This window comes from Protobothrops mucrosquamatus, unplaced genomic scaffold (genome assembly GCF_001527695.2).
Source record: "Protobothrops mucrosquamatus isolate PMUCROS unplaced genomic scaffold, P.Mucros_1.0 scaffold2358, whole genome shotgun sequence".
Lineage (NCBI taxonomy): Eukaryota > Metazoa > Chordata > Lepidosauria > Squamata > Viperidae > Protobothrops > Protobothrops mucrosquamatus.
Window position 1 is genome coordinate 156685 of NW_015388436.1, and position 17031 is coordinate 173715.

The 17031-nt window shown below is 39.0% G+C and overlaps 1 protein-coding gene across 1 annotated transcript; it reads left to right on the forward strand.

The window, feature by feature from the left end:
* Nucleotides 1-283: 283 nt before the first annotated feature.
* On the forward strand, nt 284-16726 carry LOC107295486 (cytochrome b-c1 complex subunit 1, mitochondrial). The gene is made up of 13 exons (XM_015824802.1): nt 284-369; nt 2464-2604; nt 3679-3765; nt 4889-5018; nt 5411-5609; nt 8429-8508; nt 9394-9509; nt 10845-10988; nt 11739-11899; nt 12363-12448; nt 14989-15077; nt 15570-15645; nt 16450-16726. The coding sequence occupies exons 1-13, from the start codon at nt 295-297 to the stop codon at nt 16512-16514; spliced, it is 1449 nt and encodes a 482-aa protein (XP_015680288.1). The 5' UTR covers nt 284-294; the 3' UTR covers nt 16515-16726.
* Nucleotides 16727-17031: the final 305 nt, after the last annotated feature.

Genomic DNA, 17031 nt, shown 5'->3' on the forward strand with positions numbered 1-17031 from the left:
CTTGGTTTTTTTGAAACAAGCTTGGAGAGCAAACCACTGGCAAAATACAAAAACCCGAGCTGCAAGTATTTTCTATTATTTCACTGGACTACCGTAGCTGGGCTGCAAGAATCCGGAAGACCCTGAAAAAGACGCAGACAAAGCCGGCTCAAGAGCCGCCTTTGGAGCGCAAACTGGGACGCTCCCATCGCAGTCATTACGACCACCGGGTTTCCTCCTTCCCCTTTAGAACTCCGCGCATGCGCCTTTCTTGACTCAAAAAGTACGCAGGCGCCGTTTCCTGTCAGGGGCAAGATGGCGTCGGCGTCGGTGTACCGGGCTCTGGGATCTGTTGCTAACCGGGCTCTTCTTCGGGGCTCGTACGCACCGGTGAGTCCGTGCCCGGTTGGATCCCTGGCAAAGGAGCGTGCGGCGGGGGTGGGGTGCCTAGGGGAAAGCAGACCCCTGGGGAAGACGGCGAAGTCCGCCAGGCTCTGCGTCGCCTCCTTCACCGTCCGCGAAGGTCATAGCAAGGAAAAGCCTGTCGGGCTCGGTCGGTGGAATCGCTTCCTCGGTCCGGTCCAGCCCGGTCCGAATAATGGGCGTTCTCAGCCAAAACACCAGCAGATATTGATGCCCTTTGAGGCTCGTCCCGACCTTTCTGCTCCAGCTTTATCCTTTTGGAGGTATTGCGGAGAGCCTTTATTTACACCAGGGGTCCTCAACCTTGGCAACTTTAAGACTTGTGGACTTCAACTCCCAGAATTCCTCAGCCAGCAAAGCTGGCTGAGGAATTCTGGGAGTTGAAGTCCACAAGTCTTAAAGTTGCCAAGGTTGAGGACCCCTGATTTACACGTTTGAGCTTGTCGCGGACCGAGCAGATCGCGATCAATCAGAGCCACTGAACAAGGGCCGAAGGCTCAGCCCGTCTGCTCCGTCCTTCGCCCCCGACTAAGGATGAAGCATCCCCGCCTTCTCTCGCCAGCACGTTGCGCGGCTTGTTTTGGCAGCTGAGTAGTAGAATGGCAGGGCTTGGAGCACCTTGTTTCCAAATGTTTTCGGCCCGTTAGCCTGCATACCAGCTCTTGACCGTTATTGTTCATTTATATTCTAATATTGGATAGCAATATTAAATCCGGCCTATTAAAATCAGGATGACTTCTAAAAGACAGCAGCTCAAATCTAGTAGGCTGTTGGGGATGCAGAAAGGACAAGGGGGAAAAGTTGCTGCAGTGCAACTACTATGTTCAAGGAAGTTACTGTTGTCTACAATATGGGACAATTGTAAGTTTCTGCTGGTGTTTTACGATTTCAACCATATGAAAATGAAAGCTCAAGTGGGTGAATTGGACATATGAGGAAACAACCAAAGAACTTGTTATCTCCGAGTATCTTAAATTAATATTTCTCTATATGCTGCCTTATTTTGTTCTGCTGCTGAATTCAGGCCTAATTGCCACATATTTCTGACCAAAGCCCTAAGTTTTTGAACCGATACAGTAAGTAGAAATTTAGCTGCAATGGATAATAACAAAATCTCTGCCCCTTTTAATTCAGCCATTACTGGTCACCCAGTTCTGGCTGAAAAAAGTTGCAACTGCTATCAAGGAACTGTTAAGGAATATATGGAAATGTTACTGATTTGAAAACTGGGATGTAAATCTTGTTAGGGAATCGTAGAACTATTTGTACTGTATGCAACATTCACACAGCATACTGTAAAGTAGAATCTGTATGTTTGGTTTGAATCTAGACAATATGGCTTTAGTTATTCAAACGAATGAGCATCATTTTAGCACATTGTATGAACCCAAACTCAGACATATAAGCTTTGTTAATATTTTAGCCTACATTAGAGCCCTAGGCGTAATTGCTTTGTGATTATTTTATTTGGAAAGTATCAGCAGTTATGTCAAAAATCAGAAATTGCAAATTTGTTTTTATTGGTTATTGTTCATATTCTACTTTGGCTGTCAATTTGGAAACACAGATCTGTGTTTTGAAAGCATTAATTGTAATATTCTTGTATTAAATTGATTATATAAATTATTCTGCATTGTGAAGTGAATTTCATGATAGTTTGCTTCAGGAAGATGTGTACTAAAATTATTTTCCAATTGTCTCTCTTGTTCCTCAGAGAAATATTAGATTGTGTTCAAAGATTCATTAATTTTCTTCCCAAAGTCATTCTGAATATATGAGTTTTTGATATAAGTGCAGTTTATTTGATAGCTTCTGAAATCTCATATATTTGCATGCTATTAATGTTTAGTTAGTGTATTCCTTTTCCATAGAGTTTGGTGCCTGATTTTTTTAAAAAAACATTTGCTTATTCTTGATTTGGGTCACAACTTACACAAATCAAGACACTTGAAATTGAACTATATAACCTCAGAATAAAATACAATTTGTTATAGGTATTCTATAATTTTAGTGCATGTGTTTGTTCTTTTATATTGTATTAAATAAGAAACATTTTTTTAGCTATCCTTGCAGGGCTTGGTGAAAAGAGGAAGCACTGCGACCTATGCTAATGTGCTATCTAATCTTCCTCAGACTGAGGTTACTACTTTAGACAATGGCCTACAAATAGCATCAGAAAACTCAAACCACCCTACGTGTACAGTAAGTTTTAATTTGGTTTTCTGAAAAATGTTCGAATCCCTGTTATTTCCATTGGGTACCTATTCAATTCAGGTTTGATATTTTTTAATGGAAGGAATGTAGTAAAACCTTTTACTAAAAGGCATAAGTTTTCTTAAGCTGCAGCTTGCTTTATCAGAAGCATAGGTGGCTAGACTGATTATATTTACATATTTCCAATAGAGAATAACTTTCCTTAAAAACTGAAAGAAAAGTCCTAAAACCAACTTAGTGAATAGCAGACTCCAAAGTGAGTCTTTTATTGCTTCGAAGCTATTCAGAGAAATATAATCTGCATTTTTATTTCAGAGAAGACAGAGATTCCACAATAGAAAGGCCAAAATAGCAGACAGATTTTTGAAATATGGTCACTATGTTGGATTCTTGGTGTTTTCTGAGCTTGGTTGTTATCTTGCAGATGGCTACCATTCCTGCTTTTCCTTTCTTAATGTCTAACTATTGAGTCAGTGTAGTCCATAATTAATTTTCAGTTCAGTTAGAGCAGTTATAAAGCTCAGCTGGACTTGCAATTTTATGTTGTGAATTGTAATATGCTTCAGGTTACTTTGAAATTTCTGCTAGCACAGATCTTTCTCAGCAGAATTGCTTACTTCATTGAAGGGATCTTTTCAGTGTAGAATATCAAAACAACTGCAGGCATACCTTGTTTTATTGCACTTTGCTTTTAGGCTAAATTCTGGTGTTACTTTCAGCCTCTGCTTAGATTTTGATTTATTGACTAGAAAAAAACTGTCGGTATTGACATGCAGTTTCTATATTTCTAACCAAATTAAGGAAAGTTACTTAAATTGCAAGATAGAAAGATAGGGATTTAAAGGTATAATTATTATCTGTGCAATTAAAGTTGTTGCTTTCAATGGTCTATTATAATTCATTCAATTTGTATACCTGCCCATCTCAGGTGACTCTGGGTAGCAAACTAAAAATAAAAATTAAAACAGTACAAAAATTAAAATACATAAAATACAATATCAGACTACTTCCTATAACGCTGGTCTGATTTTTAATATGTTTCATCAATTCTTTTTTTATCAGGTAGGAGTATGGCTTAAATTAGGAAGTCGTTATGAAACGGAGAAGAATAATGGAGTTGGGAACTTTATTGAACACCTGGCTTTCAAGGTGAGGTGCAGTATGATTCAATAATACTGCTTCCTACATGTGTGTTACCTACTGCTCTGAATCCAGAGAAATTTTAACAGGATTTCTATATTTCAGAAACAGACTCGGTCATTATGTTGCTTTCCATTTTGATTTAAACTTATTTAGGGCATTCTTATTCCTAAAAAATTTCATGGTGTGGAGTCTTGGTGCTGTCTGAGCTTGGTGATATTCTTGTAGACATTTCATTACCAAACTAGGTAACTTTGTCAGTGCACTGTATGTCCTGATACTCTAAAATTTAAATTTATGTCTCTCTAACCAGCTGAATTATATTTAAATGAAAAAGATTAAGGAACAAAAACTACTATATAGATATATTATTTGTTCAGCTTACAGGTTTTTTTTAAAAATGAAAGAACTAAAATTCTTGTATCATTTTCAGCTAACAAATAAATACATTTAAATTATTTTATCAAATAGGATTCGTCATATGCAAGAATTTAAAGAAAATAGAGATATTGTAAAAGAGTACCTGGTCCAGGTTGTCTCCAGGAGTCAACAACTGATTTGAAGACTAGATATAAAAGATAGTTCTAGCATCTTTTATCAATTACAATTCATTTTGAGCTTTGGCCTTTCTGACTTCATCTGTGCAAGAACACAAACCTGTCATAGCAGATCAAGACTGCAGAATCATGTTCCTTCACTTCTGCTTCTTAAGAATACAGTAGATGCATTTAGAAAAGTTTTTATTTCTTCTTGTTTTCTGCTCAATCTAGCTATGCCACTTGGGGGTAATACTTGTTAGGGATGTCTTCTTGAATTTCCTCCCAAACTCATATTCCTCTCCCTATTTTCTCAGTGAGGAAGTTAATTAGCTTGATGGGACATCTTATTGGTTGAAAACCAGAATTTTGATTCTTTGAATTTGTCTATTAGAATGAATGTAAGACCATCTCACCATATGCCACCTCAAGGTAGTCTTCTTTTAAACCGGAGCTTGTATTCTAACTTAGCTGATGTGGCCTGTCATAGATCATATAGAAAGAAAATCCTTGCAATAATATGAACTTCATAAATTCTGAAATTGCTGCAGACACTAGAGTCCTAAACACAGCAATGATTGTTGATGTTTTATTAGGGCACAAATAAATACCCTCACGCCCAATTTGAAAAGGAAGTGGAAAGCATTGGTGCACATCTTGACAGCTACTACTCTCGTGAAAAAACAGCCTTCTATATGAAAATTCTACCCAAAGATTTGCCAAAAGGTAATGTAATTGTCTATGAGTTTGACAGAACTGCTTTGTATGCATTTGTGCTTTCATTGAACACTAGTAGTAATAGTATTATTCTCTTCCATTACTATTGTGATTCTCTTCCATCAATAATAATACTAATTTATACATTCATAGCAGTTGTCATCTGAAGCAAAGGAGATGGGTGGTTGTAGTTCAAAATGAAAGTATTGCAGAAGAAGTAGACAATTAGTAGGCTAGGAGGGGAATTCATTTATGGGCAGAAGATACAAAAGGGTTGATATTGGCCGTGCCTTGCAATGCCATAAATGCTCTATAGGGTTTTTTTCCCCTCATCCCAGAATGTCAAGGGTACCTTTTTAATGTAACATGACTTGATGATTCAAATAGCATGTCTTTTTTAGCAATTGAGATTCTGGCTGAAATAACACAGAACTGCAGCTTGGAAGAGTCTCAGATTGAGAAGGAGCGGAATGTCATCCTTCAGGAGATGAAAGAATCCGATTCTTGTTTGTCTGATGTGCTCTTTGACTATCTTCATGCTTCGGCTTATCAAGGCACAGCTTTGGCCCAGACAGCTGAAGGGACAACAGCAAATATAAAGTGAGTTGAACAGAAGTGATATGATTAAGACATAGAGGTTTTGTTTTCAGTCGGTTAACTGAAATAAACGGGGAGATATATACGAGATTATTTGGGTTGCAGATGTCTAAAGAACAATGTCCAAATAATATTGCAGAGAAAAATAACAGCCCTTTATCTTAATTACTACAGTATACATTAGGGAAACTGAGTCTAAACTAGTGTTAGTGAACCTATGATATACATGTCAAAGGTGATACACCACTACTTTTTGGATGACTAGGCAACATTTGCCAACAACTGAGAACAATTATTCTTAAAAGAACACTCTGTTCTCTCACAATTTTCTGGGAAGCTTTCATGGGGCAATTGCACCAATTTCCAAGGCTTGTGCCCCTTGGGGAACAGCATGAGGTGGCCTTTCTGAGTGGCAGTGGTGGCACTAGGACAACTGGAGGTCCAAGAGTCAAGTTAGGCATATTCCGAATTTTTGACATGCCAAGCTTGAAAGGTTTGCCTTCACTGCTCTAGCAGTATCAAGTCAGCTATGCCTAGTGTAATCATTGTGATACAGGTCTGAAATAAACAGTTCTGATTGCTTACTGCTATTTTTTGGCTTCCAAGAAAATATTGCTTAGTAGTTAAAGTAAATGTATATGTGTTCTGTGTATTTAAAAAATTGTCTACATAAATTATGACTGGCGGGAGTAGGGTGGGGAAGTAGATTAAAAAAACATTGACAGTTTAATTTTTTTAAAAAATCTAGAACAGAATTCAAAATAATTATTTTTTTAAAAGTATGGAAGTAACCTGTTAAACTTTAGAGAGAGGCCTGTAATTGAAAAAGATTAGTAGGAGAAGATCTCACCTGGTGTTTCACAGTTGTTATATGCAGGGTATTCTTTATGGATTGGTTGTAGTTGTTTATTTCTAGATAAGACTGAAGGTGAGATTAAGATAAAGATAAGGTAACCTTTATTGTCACATTTTTCTGTGAACACACTGGCACACATTAAAAAATGAAATTCTGATGCTTGCTGTCAAAAGAATAAACACACACACACACACACATTAATCATATACCCTTTAGAATACATAGTGGAAAAAAGGGTCTTGAGAGTTAATAAAGTTGATACTATATGTGATTTAAAGCTATTACAGAATCTAGTTGTTCTGCTTCAAGTTCTGCGAAGCCTCCTCCCAGAAGGTAACAAAGAAAACCAATCATGGAGAGGATGTGTAGCGTCCCAGACAATACTGCGGACTCTGATCAAGTGTCGCTTATAAGCCATGTCCTGGATAGAAGGAAGTGTCTTAATTTAAATCCAATGTATTGGATCTTATGCTAATACCCATATGGCTAAGGCATAATTATAAAATATTGCCTGTAGATCAGGGGTCCCCAACCCCTGGTCCCTGGACCGGTACCGGTCTACAGCATGTCAGCAACCAGTCTGCACAAACAAGCAAAGCGCCATCTGCGGGATGCAGGTAGCACACAAAACCATGCACTCTCCAGTCTGTGGAAAGACCTCTCTCCACGGAACCGGTCCCTGGTGCCCAAAAGGTTGGAGACCTCTGCTGTAGATAACTTATATGCACACATATACACATGTACTATAGATGCTATGACCCTTAATAAGCTGTTGCTTGGCTTTTTTCACCAGTTTTTTTTTTTTAAAAAGGAAGTAAGTCACCAGGAGTGCTTGAATGGCTTTTTTGTGTTATATGCAAGAGTGAAATAAGTTTTATTGTTTTAAACTAGAGCTTGAGCTAAATCATTATTAGTGTAATCCTTTAAAGCAGAGGTTCTCAAACTTTGCCTTAAGCACTCAGAAACCACTCTTAAAAATCTACAGCTAAGAACCCTTAATTTGCTTTTGACGCTCTTTCCCAGTCCAGACTCACTAGCATAAGATCCTCTCTGTCTTCCAGCCCTGTATTTTATACTTTTAATTTCCCCATTCATGCACACATGTACAGTTGCACAGTTGCAGTTCCTTACTCAGTGCAGACTCATATCCCCCTCATCTTTTCTCCTCCATCTCAGTTCCTTCTGCAAAATGAGATAAAAGAGCTTTGCAAGAACCTGGTCCTCTCCAGGCATGATTACTGTTTAAATTAATTACTCAGATTTCATATACATCTATGGAAATGTCTGCTGTTACATGGTCAACATATGTGTGCATCAAACGGGTAAGACTGCTCTGAGAGGATATGTGAGGAAGACACTCTAACTTTGTTTTAAGTAATTGTGGTTTTTTTTCCCCTCCCTTAGCATTTCTGAAATTAGTTCGGTATTATCCTCATATTGCTGAAGTTGGTATAAAACTGAGAGACACCTGATGGCTTATGTATAATGTTTCTAAGACACATTTAAGGAGAAAAATCCTATCAGGGCCGGGAGCTAGCGTACATAAAAGAAGCAAAACATTAATAAATCCAACATTAGAACCAACATAATACAAAGTTGAAACCTTTCCCAAATCAAAAAATCAACTCCAGTTCCAGCTGCTATCTTGGACAGAAGAGCAAGGTGGCATTTTGGATCTCCTGGCAGCTTCATAAAGCTACTGTGTCTTTTTCAGTGATTTCATGACTGTTCTACACAGATGCAGCACAATGTAAAGAAGACGGTTGATTTAAAGAGCACCCTTGGACATTCGAAAGAACGATTTCCCTTTTGATTTCAATATGCTGCCCAGCCTAGATTATAGTAAATAACATACATGTTTAAAAAATAAAAAAGAGTATGATTCTAACCTTACGGATGTCACATTCAACACAACACCGTACTTTTTACAAGTTGTAAACTATTGAAAGCATTACATTTCTTTTAGGAAATTGACTCGTGCGGATATAGCAGAATACATGGAAACTCATTTCAAAGCGCCTCGCATGATCCTGGTAGCTGCTGGAGGTTAGTATAAACTAGCGTTGTTACAAGACCATCTTTTATAAATTGGTTCTAGGATTGTTATAGGATTGTAATCATGACTACCTGATACAAGCAAAGACCAACATGGGTAGGATAGGGAAGCACATAGAGTCAGATCTACCCATTAAAAGTTAAACTAAGTGGAAAATACCTGTTTCTGTTCTGGCAGAAGCAAGGCACTGGGAAAAATTGGGCATGGATAACTCTGGGGGATATAGGTTGTGCTAAGGGGAGTGGCCTCTCCCTCTACCACTTACACGTTTGGCTTTTTAACTATTTTCCCCATTTTCTACCCCCTTCCCAATAATTTTGTCAATGCCAATGTCAAAATTTCTACTCAGAACAGTCTGTGCATGCCCAAAATGCTCTCCTGGAGAAACCCCAAATAATGGATTAAAATTATAGGAAGGCAGAAGAAATCCTGATACTGGGAACAGTTTGACAATAGAACCAAAGGGCCCAGTGTAGAGAGCCACAGAGTTGACCATGAGAAACTCTGCAGAAATAATTACAGAAAATATGCACTAAGCCCAAGAAACAGAGAAAGAATGAGAAAGAAGCTTGGACTGGATCGACTGTAATTTGCTGGGGCATAAGAGGGAGGGGAGAGAAAATACGGACTTTCAAGCTTCTGCTACAACTGCCTGTATCACGGTCTAACTTGTAGAGTCTGTTTCCTGATCTGGCCTGTTCTCAAAGGGCTATCATCCAGAGAGATTTCACTGGTAATGTTCAAGAAAGTCATATATGGGGATGTTTTAATTTGGTATCAATTTGGAGAATAGTTTTGCAACCGTTTAGCAAAGATTTCTGTTTAGCAGCCACTCTTGGAAGTAACATTACTCACATTCCCTTTTTTTTCACCAGATGTTGTTCATAAAGAACTGGTGGATCTCGCCCAGCAGCATTTTGGCAATGTTTCTTTTAATTACAAAGGTGATACCATACCTATTTTATCCAGAAGTCGTTTCAGCGGGAGTCAGGTAAAAGTCTTCCTGGCCCGGCGTTATAAAATAAAATGTACACGGAAATAATACAATATAAATTCTACTTAGATCATTTTTATTAAAGTGGCTTCTTGAATACGAATATGCTGATGATGCCCAGCTGTACAGTACATCTCCACTCTGGGCTGACCACACAATGCCCCTGGTGTCCTTTCCCAATGCCAGGAGGGTCTGAATGGGGAGAAAAGCTTTGACTCCCACCCTGACAAGACTGGTTGGCTGTGGATTTTAATGATTTTCTGCTCTGGAGATTTTTCTTAACTCTGCCTGTGACAGCCTTTACTGTGATCTTGCCCATGGTGACTATTGCTTAAGTCATTTCCCACTTTGATTAATGTAATGCCCTCTAGGTGGGACTGACCAGAATGCAGTGGCAAGGAAAGATTTTGGCATTTCTTGTTACAGTCATGTCACATTGCTGCTCTGCAAGCAGAAGGGCTTTCAGTAGGCTTCTGACTATTAATTCACAGTGATGCTTATCACCTGTAGGCTTATCATCTATAAAGCTCTACATGGCATAGGGCCAGGCCCTTTGTGGGACCAGCTCCTCCACTTTTTTTGTTCGGCCCTCCAGATCTATCAAAGAGAGTATACTCTGGATCTTCCCTATTAAACTGTCATCTTGTTGGACCCCTCTACAGTAGTGCCCATAGTATTATGGTATATACCATAATAAGTGGTAGTGAAGAGCATCTGGCAATTCTGTTTTTTTTCCCCCAAGCCTTTTGACCAGAAAGTTAAGCAAGTGCTGCTGCTGGTGTAGGTTTTTGTCATTGAGGTGTATTGTTTTATCTTGTGCATCATGGTTTATTGGTTGTAGCTATTACTTTAATCCTTGTACACAGTCCAGAGTCACTGTTGAGAGAGGAGCAGCCATATAAATCATTTAAATAAATGTGTGTCTGACCTTGAATAGTCTCCTCTCACAGTATTCCTATTTTTAGCTATTCAACACTTCTGTGAGAAGTAGCTACATAGTTTACATCTGAAATACATTTAGCGCTGAAGCAGGTCAGGATATTAATGTTGGCCCTGTTTTATGCTCATTTTTTTCAGTTAAATTCACTGCACAATTTTCTTAGCTATCACAGCAATAAGAAGGCTGGATGTTCATGATTATCACAGTCACTCTCGCGTTCTGAATCCAGGTTCACTAATTTTTAAAAAGTGGGATGAACATATTTTAAAAATAAAGCATGAATTCTCTGTTTTGGTTTTGGTTTAATAGATTAAAAGGGGGAAATGTTATCTTTTTGCAAAAAGCTATGACTGACCTTTTCATTCTCTTTCCTTGCCTCGTATTCTTTTTAGGTCACAGTCAGAGATGATGAACTACCTTTGGCTCATGTTGCTTTCGCAGTGGAGGGGCCTGGCTGGGACAGTCCAGACAATCTTGTCCTTCTGTTAGCTAATTCAATCATAGGACGCTATGACCTTACCTTTGGTGGAAATAAGGTAAGGCACAATGATTGGCACGTTCGTTTTGATTGATTAGTAAGTCAGTGTTGACACTTAGCAACCGCATAGATTTTCTCCATGACAATCTGTCCCTAATCTGGTCCTTCAAGTCTTTGAGTAGTGCCCCCATCTCCATTGTAGCTAAATCCATCCATCTTGCTGTTGGTCATCCTCTTCTTCTCTTTTCTACCATCTTTCCCTGCATTAGAGCCTTTCCTGAACAGCTGGGTCTTTGCGTAATACTGTATGTCTGAAGTACCTGATAATTTGTGCCTTGAGTGAGAACTTGGAGTTGACATATATGATGATCCATTTCTTTTCTTGACTGTCCCTGGAATTCTCAGGGGAAATCCTTGTTCAAACTCCCCGCAAGCCATCCTGGTCCAGAAAATCTGGTGATCTGCTGCTGATCTGATTTCCCTAATGTTACAGATGGATAGCATAGCTGATATTCTGGTTTAACTAAAGTCCCTTTTTGCATTCAGTTTATTTTTACTAGGAATTCAGTTTTGTTGGACAGGTGCTGATCTGCATTATAGTATCTGACTTCTGTGGCAAGGGTTTTTTGTATGCCAAGTTTAAGATATTCTGCAATGACTTACTTAGGCTGTGTTACGTGTCTGGCTTAGGTGATTAATGTACTCATATAACTGAATAACAGCTATTTTAAATATAATGACTGTGAAGGAATACTTTGTTGGTTATGTTTGCATTTTTGCGTAGTAAATTATACCTATCTGTTTATAGAATCTGTATAGCAAAATGGCTGCTGATTTTGCTGAGAAAAACTTCTGTCAAAGTTTCCAGACCTTCAACATTTGCTACTCTGATACAGGACTTTTTGGTTTCTATTTTGTCTCTGATCGTTTCAGTATTTTACATTCAAGTGATTGGGGAAGATATGAATGGTAAGGATAGTTTCATTTCTATTGTGTTATTTTTATTTTGTAAGAAAACCGTGCTATATGGGGTGGCAAATGGACTTCAGGAGATAGTTCTCCAAGGATTAATGAAAAAAATATTTGGAAATGGGAAACGTGAAGTAGAAGCAAAATAATCTCAAAACCTGTTCTGAAAGTTTCTAGTATGAGACAGTGTATTGCCACTTCCATATTAGAACCTAATTGTATTTATTATGCCTCCACAGAGAGAGTTTTCATTTAAATATCAGCCCTCGAGTATACTACCCTTTCTGTTTTATATGTCTACACAGATAAAACATTGTGGTGATCTTCTTCCTTCATCTTTTATGTAAAATAGCAAGTCTGACTTCATTGCTGTCAACAAGCATATGTTTTCTAAAGTGGAAGTGTTATTTAAAGATGTATCACATTTGATGAGTATCTTTCTTCAACTCTGATGCTTGTACAGGATGCGCATGTGCACGGATTTGCATGAACACGACTTGGAGAGAGGCAAAAAAGTTCTTAGAAGGAACTTGGTGGCCCAACTAGACGGTAAGTCTCCTTACACAGTTTCAATTTTAACACCTCCTGAGCAGGTTTTTCTTTCTTGTGAAAAGTGTAACAAAAGTAACATTTTTTTCTGAACTCCCCTCTATTTAAAACATTTGCTAGTCTGTCTTCTGTGCCACTCAGAAAGACAGCCCATTTTAATATTTAAAATTAACCGTTCTGCAGATGAAACATGAAGATCCTTCTGCAAGCCCAGACTCTACAGGTCTCTTATCTTCTTTTGAGTTGTGTAACTTCCTATTCCTTTTGGCTTTGTAGAAGACACCTGTTAGTCTCCCTAGAAAATTTTGTAGTCTACCATCCACTGTAAAGAAAATTATCTTATTAGCTCCAAACAATCAGGACAGTTTCTCAAAAAACAGAAACAGCACTTCAGAAGCATACTTTGTTTTTAGATGATGCATAAATGTTACAAAAGCCATTAGAAGACATTCACACTCTTCTATGGAATACTGTTTCTGAAGATAATGCTTGCTATCTTCAATTTCTATTGTATTTTGTATGGATTTATGCATGTATAAAAATATAGATGCACACTTTTTGCACACTTCTTGGAGAAAGGGACAACACTATTCCCAAATGTTCCAAAATATATAAGCGTGTCATTGTGGCAATTTATAACATGTAAATAATATTGTGACTACACAAATAATGCAAACTGTATAATTTACTACATCTAATATCATTGGCATGACTTTCCAGAAATGATGTAATTTGTGGGGAAATGACACGTATTACTCAAATGATATAAACCATTGCAGATGTTATAAACTTAAGGTAAAATTCGTGTCAGTCAACTTCCAACTTCTTCATTTAGACACTTTGGATGCTCAGTTACTTCTTGAATGGATATAACTTAATTCAAACAGTCTTCATGTGCACAGAATAAAACTAAGCTTCCAGAAACCAAAGTTCTTAGCCTCCTTAAATCATTTACAGAACAGGACACAACAAGAAATCATTCCCGTGTCAATCCATAACTCTGTAGTTGGGTAATATCTTCATAAAGACCAATCAGTATCACACAGAATAGTATTAGAACTCATAAAAATGTAGGAGTGTATACACAAGCTTTTGTATTGAATATTTATCAAGCAAATTGTTACAAAATTAGGAAAAAACAAGACTAAGCTTACTATTTCAGCCATGAAATTAAGTCTCCAAATGGAAAATGTAAATATAATAATAATATTTTGTTAATGGCAGGTATCATTGGTGCAGGATTACACCTAGTACAGTGATAGCGAACCTTTTAGAGACCGAGTGCCCAAAAACTGGCCCCGCCCCCGCTCCACCCCCTGTCCCGCCCCCACCCCGCCTGCCTGCAGGGCCACTCACTGCCTCCAGGGCCCGCCGCAGATCGCCCAGGCAGCCCAGCAGCGCCATGGTGGCCACGCTCTCTCCCCTTGTCTACACTACCTGGCTGCCATGTCCTTGGCTGCACTGCTCCGCATGGGCCACGCTTGGGGGTGACTCTCCTCCAGAGGGGCTGCTGGTGGGGTCGCGGGGGGAGGCAAGGCTGGGGCAACGGCACATGTGCCCACAGAGAGGGCTCTGAGTGCCGCCTCTGGCACCAGTGCCATAGGTTCGCCACCACTGACCTAGTATTTGCTGCAGGTTGAAGAAATACAGTTTTAAAGTTTGAACCTCTCTATTAAGCAATACATTGTAGACCAATTTGACTTGATTAACTTTTTATCTACCTCAGTGGTTCTCAACCTATGGGTCGCGACCCCATTTGGGGTCGATCGACCATTTCACGGGGGTCGCCAAGCAAGGCTGTCCGCCATTTTTCCCCCTTTTCCAGCGGGTGCCTTACCTCCCTTGAGCTGGGCCAACTGGTGGTCGGCCTGCTCCGTCTCTGCCGCTTGCCAGCTACGCCTCAGCCGGCGCAGGGGGCGGAACAACGCATGCGCGGCGCTCCCGGGCAGGGAAAGTCCTCGACTTACGACCTGTTGGGTAGTCCTCGACTTACGACCGGTTTAGTCCTCAACTTACGACCGGTTGGGGGTCGCGGCATTAAAAAGGTTGAGAACCACTGATCTACCTAGCAACAGTTTCTTTCTGGGTTTGGTAGTACAAAGTTACTGGGAAAAGGGGTTTCATTGTTACTGCTCTCTGCGCATTTTGCCACGGAACAGGAAACGGTGGGTTTTCAGAGTTGGAAGCAACCATTGTCTTTATCCCTCAGTGCTAGGTGTAGCCTGATAGTAATAATATCTACCACTAAAAAATATTCAGTCCACAATTTCTGTTTTGTAGACTAGCTTTGAAAGACAGGTGGTTGACTCAAACATCTGGCCCAAACATCAACTCTTTCTCATCTTCTGCCTTTTTGTAATATCATTGAAGAACTTCAAAGCTTGCACACTAGTAACGTCATATAAAAAAGGAATTCCTGACTACAGAATTTTTGAATGTTATTCATTAGCAATATGTATTGTTTGTGTATTGTAGAATCTGCTTCACATCTTGAAAAGATACCTAATGATTCCACTGACAGTTCACTATTTATTTTGCAGGCACTACTCCAATGTGTAAGAGTATTGCGACCCAGCTACTGAGCTATGGTCGTCGGATACCTCTGGCAGAATGGGATGCCAGAATTTCTGTAAGTATTAGTGTTTTGTTTGATGAAAGAGGGAGCTTAATTTTACTAACCTTCTTGCATTCCTAGATAGTAGTCCTTGCTGTTGATGCGGTAGTTATTTGCGTAACTGTTTGATAAACGCCAGGACACAACGTTCTACTCGGTACTACAGAATCAAGCATAGATATGTCAATTTTCTGCAATTCTGAAGCCTGCCTTGCAACGTGCAAAAATCCTTAGGGGCCTTGAGATGTTTCTCATGAAGTTCAAGGAGTTCTAATTTGTGGGGTGCTGGTTTCTGGTTCAGGTAATCACCGAAGGAAATAATCTATGAAGGTCTTCTGTATTTTGGGAGAGAAATATTGTATTCTTAGAACATACTCAAGTAGATGAGACCAATGTCAATTTGAGTTTCGTCAGTGATGTACCGTTTTAGTTGGTAGTCAGTGTATATAGTTAGCAAATTGTCTTAATTTTCTGCTGGAAGTATATCTATTTTTTTCTGTCATCTAGGAAATTAATACCCAAATGGTTCAGGATGTCTGCAGTAAATACGTGTATGACAGATGTCCTGTTGTTGCAGGAGTTGGTAAGTTGTTATGCTTTGAGTTGTGATTGCTAAGGAAGGAGGAAACAATCTGTTGTTTAATTTAGTATGCTTAAAATGCTTCCGATTAACTTTGCCAGATCATATTCTGATTATTTATGACAAAACTGAATTGAGTATGATCCCAGATCTGCACGCCACTCTTCATACAATCCCACTTTAAGACAGCCATAATGCAATTGGACTCTAAGAATGTTTGTGAAAATGTTATTTCTGAGATCAAATTTGTCCTACGACATGAACTATCTGCTTGTAGTTATACTCTTAAATGTTAACCTGTCAGCCCAGGAAAACTTTGCCTTGAAACCTACCTGAATAGGTAGGTGACTTAGAACTGCTGGTGATTTCCCCCATCATCCAGTGCAGTTAAGGTTCGGTCTGAAGCTTTAAAGCAAACCTCTTTGAAGGCAGTTTCCAGAGAAATGGGAGATAAAATCTTCCTCACCCTCAAGTGCCAGCTTCTTTCAAAATGTCTGACTTGGATTTTGAGGTATTATTGAATCCAATTTATATTCAGAGGGGTTAGGCTACCTGGAAACCTTGAACAGAGATGTGTTGTTACATCTGATCTGACAATTGTTCATAGAAGAGAAGTAAAACTTCTATCTAGCGCAGGGTTCCCCAACCTTGGCCACTTTATGACTTGTGGAATTCTGGGAGTTGAAGTCCACAAGTCATAAAGTGGCCAAGGTTGGGCACCCCTGATCTAGCGCCTCTCTTCCACCTTATTAAGTAATGCCAGAGGTTTCTTTACACAGTATCTCAAACAAATTGCTTCTTTTTCAGGACCTGTTGAGCAACTTCTAGATTACAACTACAACCGCACTTGGACATATTTGAACCGCTACTAGGCCGTCCACTGCAAGATGGAGAGCCTCTGGATTGTCTGGATTTTCTTGTGGTCTTTTGTGTCCCAGTGGCAAGATGGATCCCATACATTCTGTATAAAAATGCTTTATGACTATATAAGTGATATCAGAGAGAGCACAATAAATTTAAATGAGTTGGTATCCAGTATTTATGTTAATGAGGTAATAAAAAGTGAATTTGGGGGATTGAGGAATTATGCTCGCACTTGTTTGTGTATCTATTTAGCACAGATGTTGAGTTCCTTAATAGAGACCTGCATATTTAGCTTGGCCTTCCTATAACCTTAATTTAAATTGAAACACACAAGGAGTTTTAAATAACTAGAGATATCCCTCTGTTTTGCATTGGTACATAACACAGACTTCATTTCAGCTGCTTCATTTCAGGTTGGCCATCCTCTCTGTCCCTAGAAGACTATTGCATAAACTTTTCAAGACTACAGAACGCTAAGCAGATGTTTATAATAGAGAATACTTATTTTTGTTTTTTTAATGTACC